Raw genomic sequence first — 13,551 nt, forward strand, 5'->3', positions numbered from 1 at the left:
AGAACATTGGCGCCATTAATGAACGTGGCTGCTCCGTATCCACACTAGTGGCCAAGTCTCGCCTCCGCTCGATGGCTGCTCTCCCCAGCCTCGCTCGCCCGCCACGCACGGACAAACACTCGACGGGCCATGTTGACCTGCCGCACCCACTCAGTGCCGATCGGTCGGTCGTCACTCGTCAGTCGGTCGATCGGTCGCGCTGCCAGCTCTGCCGTCCCTCCCTCTCCGAGTGGTGCGCTTTGACCTTCCGTAATGTATGGCTGCCCAAGCCGGCACCGAGCGGCCGCCGCCAGCCGAATGCGGGGATGCGTCATCGCACTAGATCGCCACAACTACGCATAGCGAACAACCATCTGGAAAGCTAACGGGATATGCATACCAGAATTAGGGGATAGTACGCATTTGGTGGTAACTGGAACTGTGTGTGGAATATCAGTACCTTTCACATTTGGTCTGATGTTTAGCTAGTTTCAGTGCCTACTTCTATAGCTGTACACAATTAGTTAGCAGCAGTGGATAGGCTATATCGCCCTGGAGCCAGGCCGGCAGAGTGGGAAAACCCTGGTCATCAGATGGGCTGCGCCCTGGGACGAACCGCTAGTCCGGCCTCGGCTGGACCTCGGCTGGACCGTGAATGACCGCCCTGGCGCCGGTCACCGGCCTGCACGGACCGGCCGTCCACGCGGGGCTCTGCGGACCGGGCACCCCGCGGGCGGGGCTCGGTCCGGCCGCGCGTGCGGAGCCGAGGAGCTAGTCTCGACCTGGCTCGGACCGCATTCAGTCAGATCTCTGAACAAACTTGGATTTGATTCACAGGGGATTTGACAGAGTTTGTATGAGGTTTAGCCCCCACGCTGATACGAAATCCCCAACAACTCCTCTGGCAGTTCCGGCTATCAGTTGGCGGGGTATTCTGTCCACCGGCTCCAGCTATTTGGTCCACCGGCCCGGGCTTTTCTCCGTGCGACTATCGAACAGTCGCCATGGAACGACGATATCCACTGAAAGGGCGAGGGCACACGCAGCATCAGACGCGGGCCGGTCGTGTGGCGGACCTCAGCTCCGGTTTCCGTGGACAGGGCTGCTCTATTTGCCGGCGGGCTGCGCGGCGCCGTGTGAACCGGTACCGGCGGCCCTGAGGAGGTGGATGGCCCGTGACCCGGCGGTCGGCGCTCGCAGCGGCCGGGGTAGACGGTACCGGTGGCTCTGCAGAGGTGACTGGGTCCGCGACCCGCGGCCGCAGCGGCGCCGTCCATCCCAGGCCGCTATCCCGAGGGCGGTTCGAAAGTGAGTAATTACGCTATTGCTGGACAAAACCAGCGCTGGCTTGACTCATTGAGAGGCTACTTTTCCTGGATCGACATCAGCGCTGGCCTGTGTGCTGTGATTCAATAAATGCATTAAGCTGAGGAGGGAAAACGCGTCTACCGGGAGCGGTTTCAATTACTCAGTGGGCCGTATCGGAGGGAAATCTGGGCGGACCTGCGGAGAGAGTGGAGAGCGGATCTGTTGGCGGAGCAGATACAGCGGAGGGCGGCTGCGACGATAACTGTACTGGCGGCTGGCGGCCGAATGGCTCCTGCAGCCACTGTTATTTGTGGTGGTAGCTGGCCGCGGCAGACGGGTCAGGTGACAGCCTGATGTGGTGAATGTCCACCTTTCGCTGTCCACTGTTCAGCGTTCAGTGGCCGTCTGACTGCTCGGTGACTGTCTGTGCGGCGTGCAGTGATCGTTTGCCCCCATCGCCGAGGAATCACCCCGCGCCGCTCCCGTCACTGCACCGGCGCAACGGAACACGCTGGACACGCTGGCTGGTGTGCCGTGCTGTTCAGTGCAGCAGCGGTGTTGAGGTTCCGATCTGAACAGTTCTTGACGGGCGGCTCTGTGGGAAGAGCTCTGTGCGACCAGCTCCGTGTGGGCAGATGGACACTGGACAGTTGTCTCCGTGCGCGATCAGTTCACGGGAAGGACCGTGGCGGCTGGGCAGTGGGCACCACAACAGCCAGCGGCCGTAGAAGAGCAGTGTGTTGTGCCACTGGAGCCACACTGCCTGCCGATGGCCGCCGATAGGGTGTCGGACAGTAGGGGGGAGGGGGGACCCAGTCCGGCAGAGGGGAGGGGCGTGCCAGTGACGGCGCAGGATGTGGGAGGGTCGTGATTGAGGCTTTGATTGGAGATGACCAAACGGAGCCAGAGGAGGATGGCCGGAACGAGTGCCGCCGATCAGTTCAAACACCGAGCAATGCTGACCGCGGGGAGCAGCCGAGGTCAGATGTGTCGATTGTGAATGTCGCGCCATGTCGGAGCTCTGACCAGTCATCGTTTCGTCGCTACGTCGCCTTATGAGGCGTCTATTTTACCCGTCCTTCGGCGCCGTGCCGTCCCACGTCGGCCGATGCCCGGCGCCGTCTCTGACGGCTGAATCACACGGACTCGGCCGACAGCTCCGTGATAGGGCGGATTAGTAGAGACGGCCGCTGTGGTAGATTCAGCCCTTCAGACGCGGACTGGCGTCAGCCGTCTGGGAGGGGGTAGGGGGCCCCTACCCCCCTCCCAGACGGCCGGCGGGGGCGCTGGTAGATTCGGCTCCAGCCCGCAGCCGCCCGGCCCGCCCCGCCGTACAGCCGAGGGATGACATATGCGATCTGACAGCCCCCGGAGCCGCCGACTGGGTGTGCTGTGGTGGGAACGCGACAGGCGCAGAGTTGGAAAAGGGAATGCCGCGCGCGGCTGGGACCGACCCGGCTGCCGGAGTGGCTGGTAACTGGTTGGCTAGCTGGCTGGCTGGCTCCGGCTGGCTAAGTGGCTGTCTAACTATCTGGTTACCTTTCGACTGGTAACGGTCCGTGCTTGCTGTGTCACCAGTGCTCTATGAAGTCACACCAACTCCCGACTCCGTGTCAGCTGTCCATGACATCTGTTCATGGCAGCTCTGCTACGTTGAGCTGCCTGAGACTAGGCTACCTTGCCGCTCTGATAATTGCACAGCATTTAGGTAACTAGCATGTTGAGTCGAGATACGCGACTTGGTTAGTCAAACATCATTCATCAGACGACCCATTGTTGACCTGACCTCGACCCCTCGCCTCATGACGCTTTCTCCTCCCATTCTAGCCCACTAATTCTAGACCCTGTCTCAGTCTGACTGCCCTCCGCGACAGGGAGAGAGCAATTGTGAGGGTCTGCACTGGTCCTGTGATTAGATACAGTTCCATGTGTGATGTATCTGTCCCGCAGTGGTCCGGCGGCGGCGGCGTAGTTACCGACCTACCCCGTCCCCATCCCGTCTCAGACGGAGCCGCACCGCTCACTCACCCGTCTGCCACGCCGGGCGCTGGCGGCGCTCGGCGGATTTACGGCATTGTTTTCGTATTTGTTTGATTGACGACCGCGTGCGCCTCGCGGTGAAAAAGGATCTCGCTGAAGCGCTGCTCACCTGACCGCCACCTGTGGGCGGAAACGTAAACTGTAGTTTGCTGGCTGGTGTGCAGATGGCGTGGTGGTCGCGGTCCGCCGTCAGCCCGGTCTGGATCGATCCCTCCATGGTGGTTCCGGTGGCCCGCCGAGCTGCGGCGCCGTGCACAGACTCACGTGTGGTCGGGCGGTGGCGCGGGCCGCGCTGAATTAGACGCAGGTGACGACGGCCGGCCGGCGAGTCACGTGCGATCCATCAGAGACTCACCGGTCAGAGGGCTGACGGCGCGGCCGTACAGACGCGCTCTGTCGCTCTTGGCGCGCACGCATGAGGCTGTTGTTGATTTTAGTCGCGGTGCTCATTTGCGGCGAGCCCTTCAAAGAGTCCGGGTGCGACAGTGAGCGATGCGCCCATTGGCCTGTGGCCGGTCTGGGTCTGCGGCCGGTCGGGTCGAATTTCACCGTCCATTTGACCGGTGACCGGCAGGGTGGAACGGTGCGCGCCACGGTCGACCGGTCCCCGGATCACGCCGTCCAGATAGATCACTGCGGCCGGGATGCTCCGGGGATAATGGCTGGAACGGGATGAGACAGATGGTGACCCTGTTTGCCTCCGAGGGTGACCCTGCCCGTGTCCGAGGGCGACCTCCCCGGGCCCGAAGGTGACCTCCCCGGGCCCGGGGTTGACTGGGTCGGCCTGGGCTGCCGTCACGGCGGACGGTGCGCTTAGAGACACGGGTGTTTGATCTCATCACGCTGACCGGAAGGCGGTAGAAGGGGAAGAGAGGGATCATTGTCACTAGGTCGGTGCCCCAGTTTCCCACCGACCTCGATTCGTACAACCCTACCGGTTACCCGTCAGTGGCTACTCACTACAGGGCCGCGCTGATTGAGGCGGAAGGATATCAGTGTTCTGGTGACTGAGCTGCCGCGATCTGATGGGGATGTGACTGACGAGTGACGGCGTGAGACAGCTGGTCGGTGGGCTCCGTGTCGGATGGAGAACACCGGCGGGAGGCGCTGGCAACATAATTAAGAGCTATATTACACCACACATCAGGTCAGGTTTCGTGCACGGAAGGGGCCGCGGTCGGCTCCGGCGCTCCGAGGCCGTTCTGTGGCATACCGCAGTGATACCGTACCTGGACCGTGTCCCCACCGAGACTCGAGAGGCACTATGACTATTGACTACCCCGCTGCCGCCGGCCGGGCCTCTCTGACCGATGACGGACGGCGGCGGCGGCGGCGGCGGTTGGCAGCGGCCGCCGGACGTGACGCCGCCCCCGATGACGTCCCGGGCACCACTCCAGGGCCCCGGCCGGCCGGTGCTCGCCCGCCGCCGCCACCCGCTCACGCATCAAAGCGGCCCGCCGGAATAGGGGTCAGTAGGCGCAGCTCCGTTTTCAGGAGCCCGGTGGTCCTTTGAGCCCGTCGGCCGGTCGTCATTGGCGCTCAGCTGAGAGAGATTAATGGACAGGTGAACTCCAGACGAATCTTGGCAGCTCCTAGGAGCACAGATGAAAATAGTTAGCGCAGTCGGCTCTCGGCAGTGGTGGAGGGAGGACACCGGCTCGCGGCTCGGACACGACCTGGACGGGGCGCGACAGTGCAGTGGTGGCGCAGTGACCTGACCTGGCGCCGGAGTGGTGACCTTTTCCCCAGTAGCCGGCTCGGCGGGACCCAGCTGACCCGGCCGGAGCCATGGGACCGGGTCCGGCGCGGCGCGGTCACAGCTGACGGCGCGGCGGTCGGCGGCGCCATCCCCCAACACCCCTCCGCATCCGAGAGACGATGCTGAGGGCGTGCGTGGGACGGGCCGGGAAGCGCCGGTCCGTCTGCGACCCGGCCAGAGCCGCCGAGCGGCCGCAGCGGGCCACCAAGAGGCGGCGGCTGGCGGTCACCGGCTCCCTGTCCCCGCCACCGGTGGACAGAGGCGGCGGGCGCACTCCGGCGACCTCTGCTCCCGTTCCAGACTCCGCCCCGGTCACAGCCTCCGCCCCGGCGCCAGCCCCGGGCCGGGACAGGGAGCAGGCCGTCCCACAGCGACCAGAGACGGATGACGCGGCAGGCCGGCTGGAGTGGCTCATAGCCCGGCTGGAGGGTGCTGTGAGCCGGCTGGAGAACGTTATAGGCCAGCTGGAGGGCGCTGTGGGCCGGCTGGAGGACGTTATAGGCCGGCTGGAGGGAGCCGCGGACCTCCTCACGGTACTGACGCGGTACCGATGGGAGAGGTGTCGCCAGGATTCCTCCCGGCAGTGCCCTGGGAGGCGGCCCCGGCGGCCGGCTGATCCCACTGAGGGACCTCGGCGGTCGTCCTGTTCCACAGCGGCCGGCACCAGGAGACGGGTCGGCCCCCGACCGACATCCGTGCTACAGAGGTGACTGGCACCGACCCCAGGAGCTGCACTGTAGCTCTGAATGGACACCGGCTAACATGCATGAGCCCGGCTGCTCGTCATCGCTGGTGCGCTGCTGCTGCTCTGCTGCCGCTGGTGCTGCTGCCCCGGGGGTGCTCCTCCCCGTTATCCGCGTAACAGCTCTAACCGCAGGCGCTTCTGTTTGTGAGTGTGCCGCTGACCGGCTTCCCCAGCCGCTGTGACGTCCGTCCGTCCGCCCGGCTCAGCTGACGCGGCCAGTGTGACTCAGACAATAATCGCGGCTGAGGCGGCCGATCAGCTGTGGCCGGGCCGCCTTTTTGCCCCGGCCGCCGACCGTCTGAAGTGGCCGCCCGCCGCGCCAGGGCGGGTATGGAGCGTCGGAGCGGCTCCATCCGTGTGCCATAGTTCGCGCCCGCCGCCGGCCGCGGTCACTCTGGTGTTTGTGGCGTCTGACTGACCGGCCGGCTGACTGGCTGTGTTTGTGTGGACGGCGGCTGGTGACTGCGCTGCCGCAGTGGTGTACTGGCCCTCCTGTAGTGACCTGTGGCCTGGTGTTTATGTGGTGGTGGTGTCTGTGGTGATCGGCAGTGGGACGGTGACCTGGCGTGGATACCGTCTCACGGGAGCGCCGTGTGCCGGTAGCACCGCTCGCCCCGGGCCCCGTGACTCGGCTGTGGCCAGCCTGAGAAGGTGACCTCTCTCGGCAGCCGGGCCAGCGCTGGCCCGGCAATGGCCGTCGTCCCCTGTCCTCCTGGGCTAGGGCTACCGTCCTGGTCCAGAGATAGCTGAGACGCTCAGTGCACACCACTCGGCTTTGCTGTGTCAGCGAACACATTGAACACCAATCGTATACCTCTAATCGCATGTGAAGAAAAGGATTTTACTCTCGAGCCATTCCACGGTGTGTTTTTGACGATATGCTGTTGTCTGATGCGATACTATCTGGTTTTTCTCAGTCAGGCTGTGTCTTATCGCTCGCCGAGGCTGTTCAGAAGCACCATACCAGCCGGAACGACATGACGTGCTGCTGTGGGCGCGGTACCAGGTCCCTGAATGATTAGATAATCACCCGCGACGCTCTCTGTTCCCTCTACTCTCTCCCATCGCTGCCGTCGGCGCCTCTCCCTGACACATCCCGACGCCAGTACGACTGCCAGAACATTGGTAATTACATGGACCAGGCGGGTGTGTGGGACGACCAGCCGCCCGTTTTTGTAGGTGCTGGCTCGGCCGCATGTCCAGGACGGCGCTGTCCGGTGGACCTCTGGCCGCCAGTCCATGAGCGCAGCTTTGTGACTCGTGAGCCTCTGCCTGGCTGTTTTCTGTCGGCTGTGGATGTTGCCACTGCCGCTGTGCGTTGTGTTGTGTGCTCTGAGAATGATGACCATCGAATGGTGTTTTTTGACTCGCATATTCTACTGGCACCGCTGCCGCAGTGGGTCTGCGGTGTGATCTGACAGAATTCTGTCTGCGCCGTCCGCAGGTCGCAGGCTTCGTGTGTGTGTGGGCCTGCTCCCCACCCTTCTGTCATGGTTGTATTCTGCGCTCTTCTGACAGTGTCGGCCGCGCTGTTGGCAGGTCGCAGACTCCCTGTCTGTGTGTGTATGGACCTGTCCCCCCGTCTGACAATGTCCGGCGCTATCTGCAGGTGGCACACGCCGTGTCTCTGTGTGTGTATGGACCTGTCCCCCCGTCTGACAATGTCCGGCGCTATCTGCAGGTGGCACACGCCGTGTCTCTGTGTGTGTATGGACCTGTCCCCCCGTCTGACAATGTCCGGCGCTATCTGCAGGTGGCACACGCCGTGTCTCTGTGTGTGTATGGACCTGTCCCCCCGTCTGACAATGTCCGGCGCTATCTGCAGGTGGCACACGCCGTGTCTCTGTGTGTGTATGGACCTGTCCCCCCCGTCTGACAATGTCCGGCGCTATCTGCAGGTGGCACACGCCGTGTCTCTGTGTGTGTATGGACCTGTCCCCCCGTCTGACAATGTCCGGCGCTATCTGCAGGTGGCACACGCCGTGTCTCTGTGTGTGTATGGACCTGTCCCCCCGTCTGACAATGTCCGGCGCTATCTGCAGGTGGCACACGCCGTGTCTCTGTGTGTGTATGGACCTGTCCCCCCGTCTGACAATGTCCGGCGCTATCTGCAGGTGGTACACGCCGTGTCTCTGTGTGTGTATGGACCTGTCCCCCCGTCTGACAATGTCCGGCGCTATCTGCAGGTGGTACACGCCGTGTCTCTGTGTGTGTATGGACCTGTCCCCCCGTCTGACAGTGTCCGGCGCTGTCCACAGGTCGCAGACGCCCTGTCTGGGGGAGCGGAGCGGCCTGGCGGCGCTGGCCGCCGCGCCCGTCACCACGGCCGCCTCGCCGCCGTCCACCGCCACCACTCCCCTCTGTCGGCGGGCGCGCGAACTATCCGACATCGACCCCAAATACGTCTCACAGGTCAGTGGGGCGCGGCGCCGCCCGGGGAGGGGCGGGTCCCTCTGCTTAGTCTGCACAATGGGTCCGCTGGGCTGACTGCGCGACTAGACCAGCCGCGTCTTCTGCTGACATCATGTGGTACCGGCTTACAATGCCTCCTTTAGTCATCCAAATCCCACCTTTTTTTCCTGGGTCATTTGTTTTGTTTTATGCTGAGTGATTAATTAGCGCGGAATGGTTAAGTTGTGGTTGATTTTCCTCCCATTTTGAATGCAATTATTCACCCATAGAATGTTTCCACCCCGGCTGTTTAGGGCGCGGCTGAAAAGAGGAAAGAGTTCGCCGCACACTGTACGCCTTACTTTCAATTTATGCATGCGATTTCCTGTATCTCACATGGGCCAAGGGCATCCTTAAACGTCCAATGTACAAACGGTGCAACCATCCTGAATAAAAGTGCTGCTTTTGCAGCCCCTTTTTAACAACGATACAACCATGATTTTTAAAGGGCGTAAATCGCTGCGCAGTGCGCTATTCCGGGTCAGCGCTCAAGTCAGCATAAGTCCCTGAAGTAAACAATGGCACTAGTTTGACCCTGGAGGATTTGGTTCGCTGTTGTCACTGCTGCTATGATGTCATGGTGGTTTGTTTGCCTGCTCGACGATAGGCGGTAAGATACTAGACTGTTCGGTGGCTGTTGTTCATGTGTAAGTATTATATCACCCCGTGTTTGTGGCCTTCTGGACTTCTTGTTGAAAGACATTGTCGATCCAATAAGCCTGAACAATAAGCTGAGAGGCGTTGGGACGCGGCGTCCTCCGTCCGTTTTCTGGTGGTGTTAGCTGTGTGGCTGGTGATAGCTCTCTGGTCGATGAGGAGCAACTCCCGCCGTTACGGCCCTGACGGCAGCCCAGAGCGCCGACAGATAGCTCATTGATAAACCGCGCCGCTCTCTCGGAGACAAGTGGCTGCTTCCTCGGCGACCGCGACCTTGGCGCGCGCGCTCCATGACACCGGAAATGGCCCATATCCGGCCGGCTGGCGGCGGCGGCTGGCGGTGCTATCTGGGCTGTGCGGCCCCTTTGTCCCTCTGACACAGATATACCCTTTGCGGAGCTGCATCTCCGTCGAGTATGAGTCCCGTCCTGGCGACAGCTATGTAGATAGGTACGATAGAAAGGTCATCCCAAAAGCCTGAGATACAGAAGCTGTCTTTCGCCGGCTCCGTTGCTGATTTGGTTCCATTTTTGGAAGGGATGTCTCACAGATGCTTGTGATTGAATGGTATCTCGGTTGTGTCGTTTCTGGTTTATCGTTGTTTGGCACAACTGTGAGTGTACTCATACGTCACTTGGGTTCCTCATTGCCATTTGAGCTCGTAGACACTGGAACTGTTAGTGTTTATACAATGCTACAGCAGCACTGCATGCAGGCATCTGTGTTCTCGAATTCAAGTATGCTTAAGTGTTTTCGTACATGCACAACCTAGCAGTCATGATGTGTGTCTGTGATTGTGTGCATATCAGTACTCGGAAGTTTGTGTTCTGTTGTGTCAGGCGCTGTGTTTGTGCTTGTAAGAGCAGCACTGGTCTGTTTGGATTCCTGTGAGCAGGTGCCTGACTGTGTTTGTGTAGTGTGCCTGCACCGGTCTGCGGCCGCGGTGACCCCGCGCCAGTCCGCCGGTCTGTGACTGTGACCCCGCGTCAGTCCGCCGGTCTGTGACTGTGACCCCGCGCCAGTCCGCCGGTCTGAGCTGTGACCCGGCGTCGGTCGGCCGGGCGTCCTCCCAGGTGGCGAGTCTCGGCCGCTGACGGCACGTCGCCGCCGTCCCTCCTCCTCCGCGACACGGCGCTGTCACCGCCGCACGCGCCGTTTTCTTTGGCCGCCCAACCGGCCACCGGCGGCCCACACACGCACACGCATCCGCGTGCCACCTGCAGGCTGCGCCGGCGGTCGGCCCGCCGCACCCGCCGGCTGTACGGCCGCCGCACCCGCCGCCTGCTGCAGACGGGGCCGGCTGTACGGCCGCGGCTCTCACACCCACCCCTCGGGCTCAGCATGACCCATTGGGACCAGTCGCACATTCATTGTTCTGTAAAGCGCCGGCGATTGACGCTGCGGCGGCAGCTCCCTGTAGCCGCGGCTGGTGTGGCCGAGGGGACCGCTGGCCGCCGCACCTCCCTCTAGCCGCGGCTGGCTGTGGCCCAGGGGCTCACGAGTCACCGCCAGTCGGCTTGGTGGCGTGCGTTTGTAGTGGTATCCCAGTGAGTCAACGGGCCGGTCGCCCTCTGGTCGGAACGGAGTGTCCCGGGCCAATGGCCCTGTGGTCAGAGCGGGGTATCCCGAGCCAATGACACTGGAATCGGAGGCTCACGGGCCTAGCTGCTGACGAGCGGCAGAACGCGCCCCTGTTCGACGATCAGTTGGGCTCGCGCTCCAGCGCCGCAGTGTTGCTACTCGCAGCCTGGGACCATGGCATTGGTGTTACCATCTCAGTCCGAGATTATACCGGCTCTTGTCCAGGTCGTTGTAGGGGACGATAACGCTGTTATCCAGTATGATATCGGGGACGATAGCGCTGTTGTCCAGACTGTTGTCATTTCCATAGGAAACGATAGCAGTGGTATCCAGATGGTTGCCGTCTCTGTCAGATATGGCTGTTATCCAGTCTGTTGTCATTGCTGTGGGAGATGTGCGTGCGGAGGAATTGCTGTCTGCGGAGGCTGCTCGTGACAGTGTGGAAATTGTGTCCGCTGTCGGGGAACGGGACGTGCCTGTTCTTCCAGAAGGAATAGCAGAATGCACAGCATTGTTGCTAGCTTCAAATGACTCGCACAGGGACGCCGGGCCATCTTCTGCGCCGTCCGCTCCAGCTGTAACAGTTGGAGCGGAAACACTGCTTCCGCTCCCGTCTCTACAGCGCCCAGCCCACTGCACTGAGAGGCTGGGAGGTGGCTTTGTCTATTACGCACCGGATTAGCACTCGTCCTCAGAACGTCAGTCTCAGCCGAGCAGTTATCCGCCTTAATCCGTCTGCGTTCCTGCTCCGGGGATTCATTTGATAGTGGCGCCGAGCTCTGAGACTGGTCTCTGGGGCCCTCCGTATGACGCTCCGGCCCCGGGCAGCCGTCCCCGCCGACCCACTGTCAGGGACTGGCCGCGCCGCCGCTGACCTCGGCCAGCACTGAGACGCGACGCACCGAGGCCGCCGTCGGCGCCGCGACGGTGCCGACGATCAATTGTCGGCCGCCGCCGCCGCCGCCGGCGCACTCAGTAACCCAGATCGGCCGGCGGCGGGCGGACGCGGCCGGGGGCGTGGCGGCCGGGTGTGACCGCGGCGCCGTCAGGTCAGGTCCCCGCGGCGCGGTCAGCTCGGGTCGGGTCGGCTGGCCGCCGGCAGTGTGTGTGCGGGCCCGGTGAGGGTGGGCGGTGCTGAGCGGCGCGGGGCGGTAGGGCTGATCCCGGCGGTGTCTGTGTAGTGTCGGTGGGTGGCGGGTGATCCAGCCGCCGTGTGAGTGACCCGGCCCGGCGGACCCAGCCCGGTGACCGGCGCGCTGACCCGGCGCGGGCGTTGGGCGGCTTCTGGTCGGTGCTGCGGCCGGTGGACGGCGGACGGGGACAGTAGCTCTGCCGGGTCACGCTGCGGCGACGGCCATGGGCGCGGCGGCCGGCCGGCGGCGGGCCCCATGAGCGGCGGCGACCGGCCGGGCCGCCATGGCCAGCGCCGAGCCCGGCCTGTGGGCCATCACTGACCGGCTCATGTGCTCCTTCCTGCCGCTGAGTGTGTTCTGCGGCTGCAAGCCGACCGTCATACCCGTCTGTCAGGTAGGAATTATCCGTCATACCGTCTTGTCAGGTAGGAACTGTCCCCCATACCCGTCGGTCGGGTAGGACGTGTCCCCCATACCCGTCTGCCGGGTATGAAGTTCCCCCATACCCGTCCATCGGGTAGAAACTGTCCCCATACCCGTCTGCCAGGTAGGAACTGACCGTCATACCGTCTGTCAGGTAGGAACTGACCGTCATACCGTCTGTCAGGTAGGAACTGACCGTCATACCGTGTCAGGTAGGAAATGACCGTCATACCGTCTGTCAGGTAGGAACTGACCGTCATACCGTCTGTCAGGTAGGAACTGACCGTCATACCATGTCAGGTAGGAATTATCCGTCATACCGTCTTGTCAGGTAGGAACTGTCTCCTATACCCGTCTGTCAGGTAGGAACTGTTCCCCATACCCATTTGTCGGGTAAGAGCTGCCTGTCCCACCCGCTTGTCAGGTAGAAACTGTCTCCCATACCCGTCTGTCAGAAAGGAGCTGTCCATACCCGTCTGTCAGAAAGGAGCTGTCCATACCCGTCTGTCAGAAAGGAGCTGTCCATACCCGTCTGGTGGGTATGAACTGTCCCCGTCTGTCAGGTAGAAAAAGGGCTGGCCGCTGGAGTGCTGTTCCGTTGTCGGATGTCGCAATGTATTTTGTCACCCCAATATGTCACAGTGAGCTGCGTGCTGTCTGTTTTTTTTTTCAGGGTTATCAATATCGTCTGATGTTACCAGGTTTGATAGTTTGATTTTAATCGTGCACGAGTTCGTACCCACTATCCATCGATCCTGCTTCTCTGATGGGTCTGCTGATCCATGGTCTGTCACCTTGGTGTGGTGCTGGTCCGCTGTCTTTGGCAGTTTCTCTGACACCACCGGGCGCGTATCTCAGCACTAAGTGCACCATCTGGGTAGTGGCGCTGTCGGTCCTGCAGCCCACCTGGCGCGCTGTCCGCCGGACCGGCTCGCGCAGTGCGGCCCGGACGTATATCACCGGCTCTGTCCGGGCGCGGCTCGCTCCTCATCTCTCTGCCAGTCCAGGCGGGACTCTCTCATCTCCCCTGCCTGTTCCCGGGTCTAAGCCCCAGCTCATTCTCTCAGCTCCCGGCAGCCCACCGCTCCCACTCCAACTCTAACGTAGTAACTCACTTTCGCTCCAGGCCATTTATATACCCATACCTGTCCTGGCCTGGCCTCTCACATTATCCTTGTCGCAGTCAGTGCTGCAGTTCGCGGCCTGTGCGGTCCCACCCGCCGGCGTGGCGCTCCCGGCCCGCTGACAGACTATCGACGGTACGGACCGTCCGCTCCTCCGATGGTGTGTCGACCCCACTGTGTCCCTGCACACAGGTGTGCAGACAGGTCTGTCTGCCGCCCGCTGACAGACCGTCGGACAGTACCGGACCGCCCCGCCGGCTGTCACAATACCGGGCCGAGCGCCGGCTCTGTCCGCCCCTCCGTGCACGAGGTGCGTGGCTCCCTGTGCACACATTGTGCGCGTGCCACCCG

At 62.4% G+C, this 13,551-nt stretch overlaps 1 protein-coding gene across 1 annotated transcript in view; it reads left to right on the forward strand.

Annotated features, from left to right (window-relative positions):
• LOC122387601 (rho GTPase-activating protein 32-like) overlaps positions 1-13,551 on the forward strand; it is a 133,677-nt gene that overhangs the window by 22,650 nt on the left and 97,476 nt on the right. Inside the window, exon 3 of the mRNA XM_043377941.1 lies at positions 8,090-8,243. Within this exon, the coding sequence (XP_043233876.1) occupies positions 8,090-8,243 (154 nt within the window). The remainder of the gene's footprint in view (positions 1-8,089; positions 8,244-13,551) is intronic.

The sequence above is a fragment of the Amphibalanus amphitrite genome, unplaced genomic scaffold (assembly GCF_019059575.1).
Source record: "Amphibalanus amphitrite isolate SeventyFive unplaced genomic scaffold, NRLGWU_Aamphi_draft 000291F_arrow, whole genome shotgun sequence".
Lineage (NCBI taxonomy): Eukaryota > Metazoa > Arthropoda > Thecostraca > Balanomorpha > Balanidae > Amphibalanus > Amphibalanus amphitrite.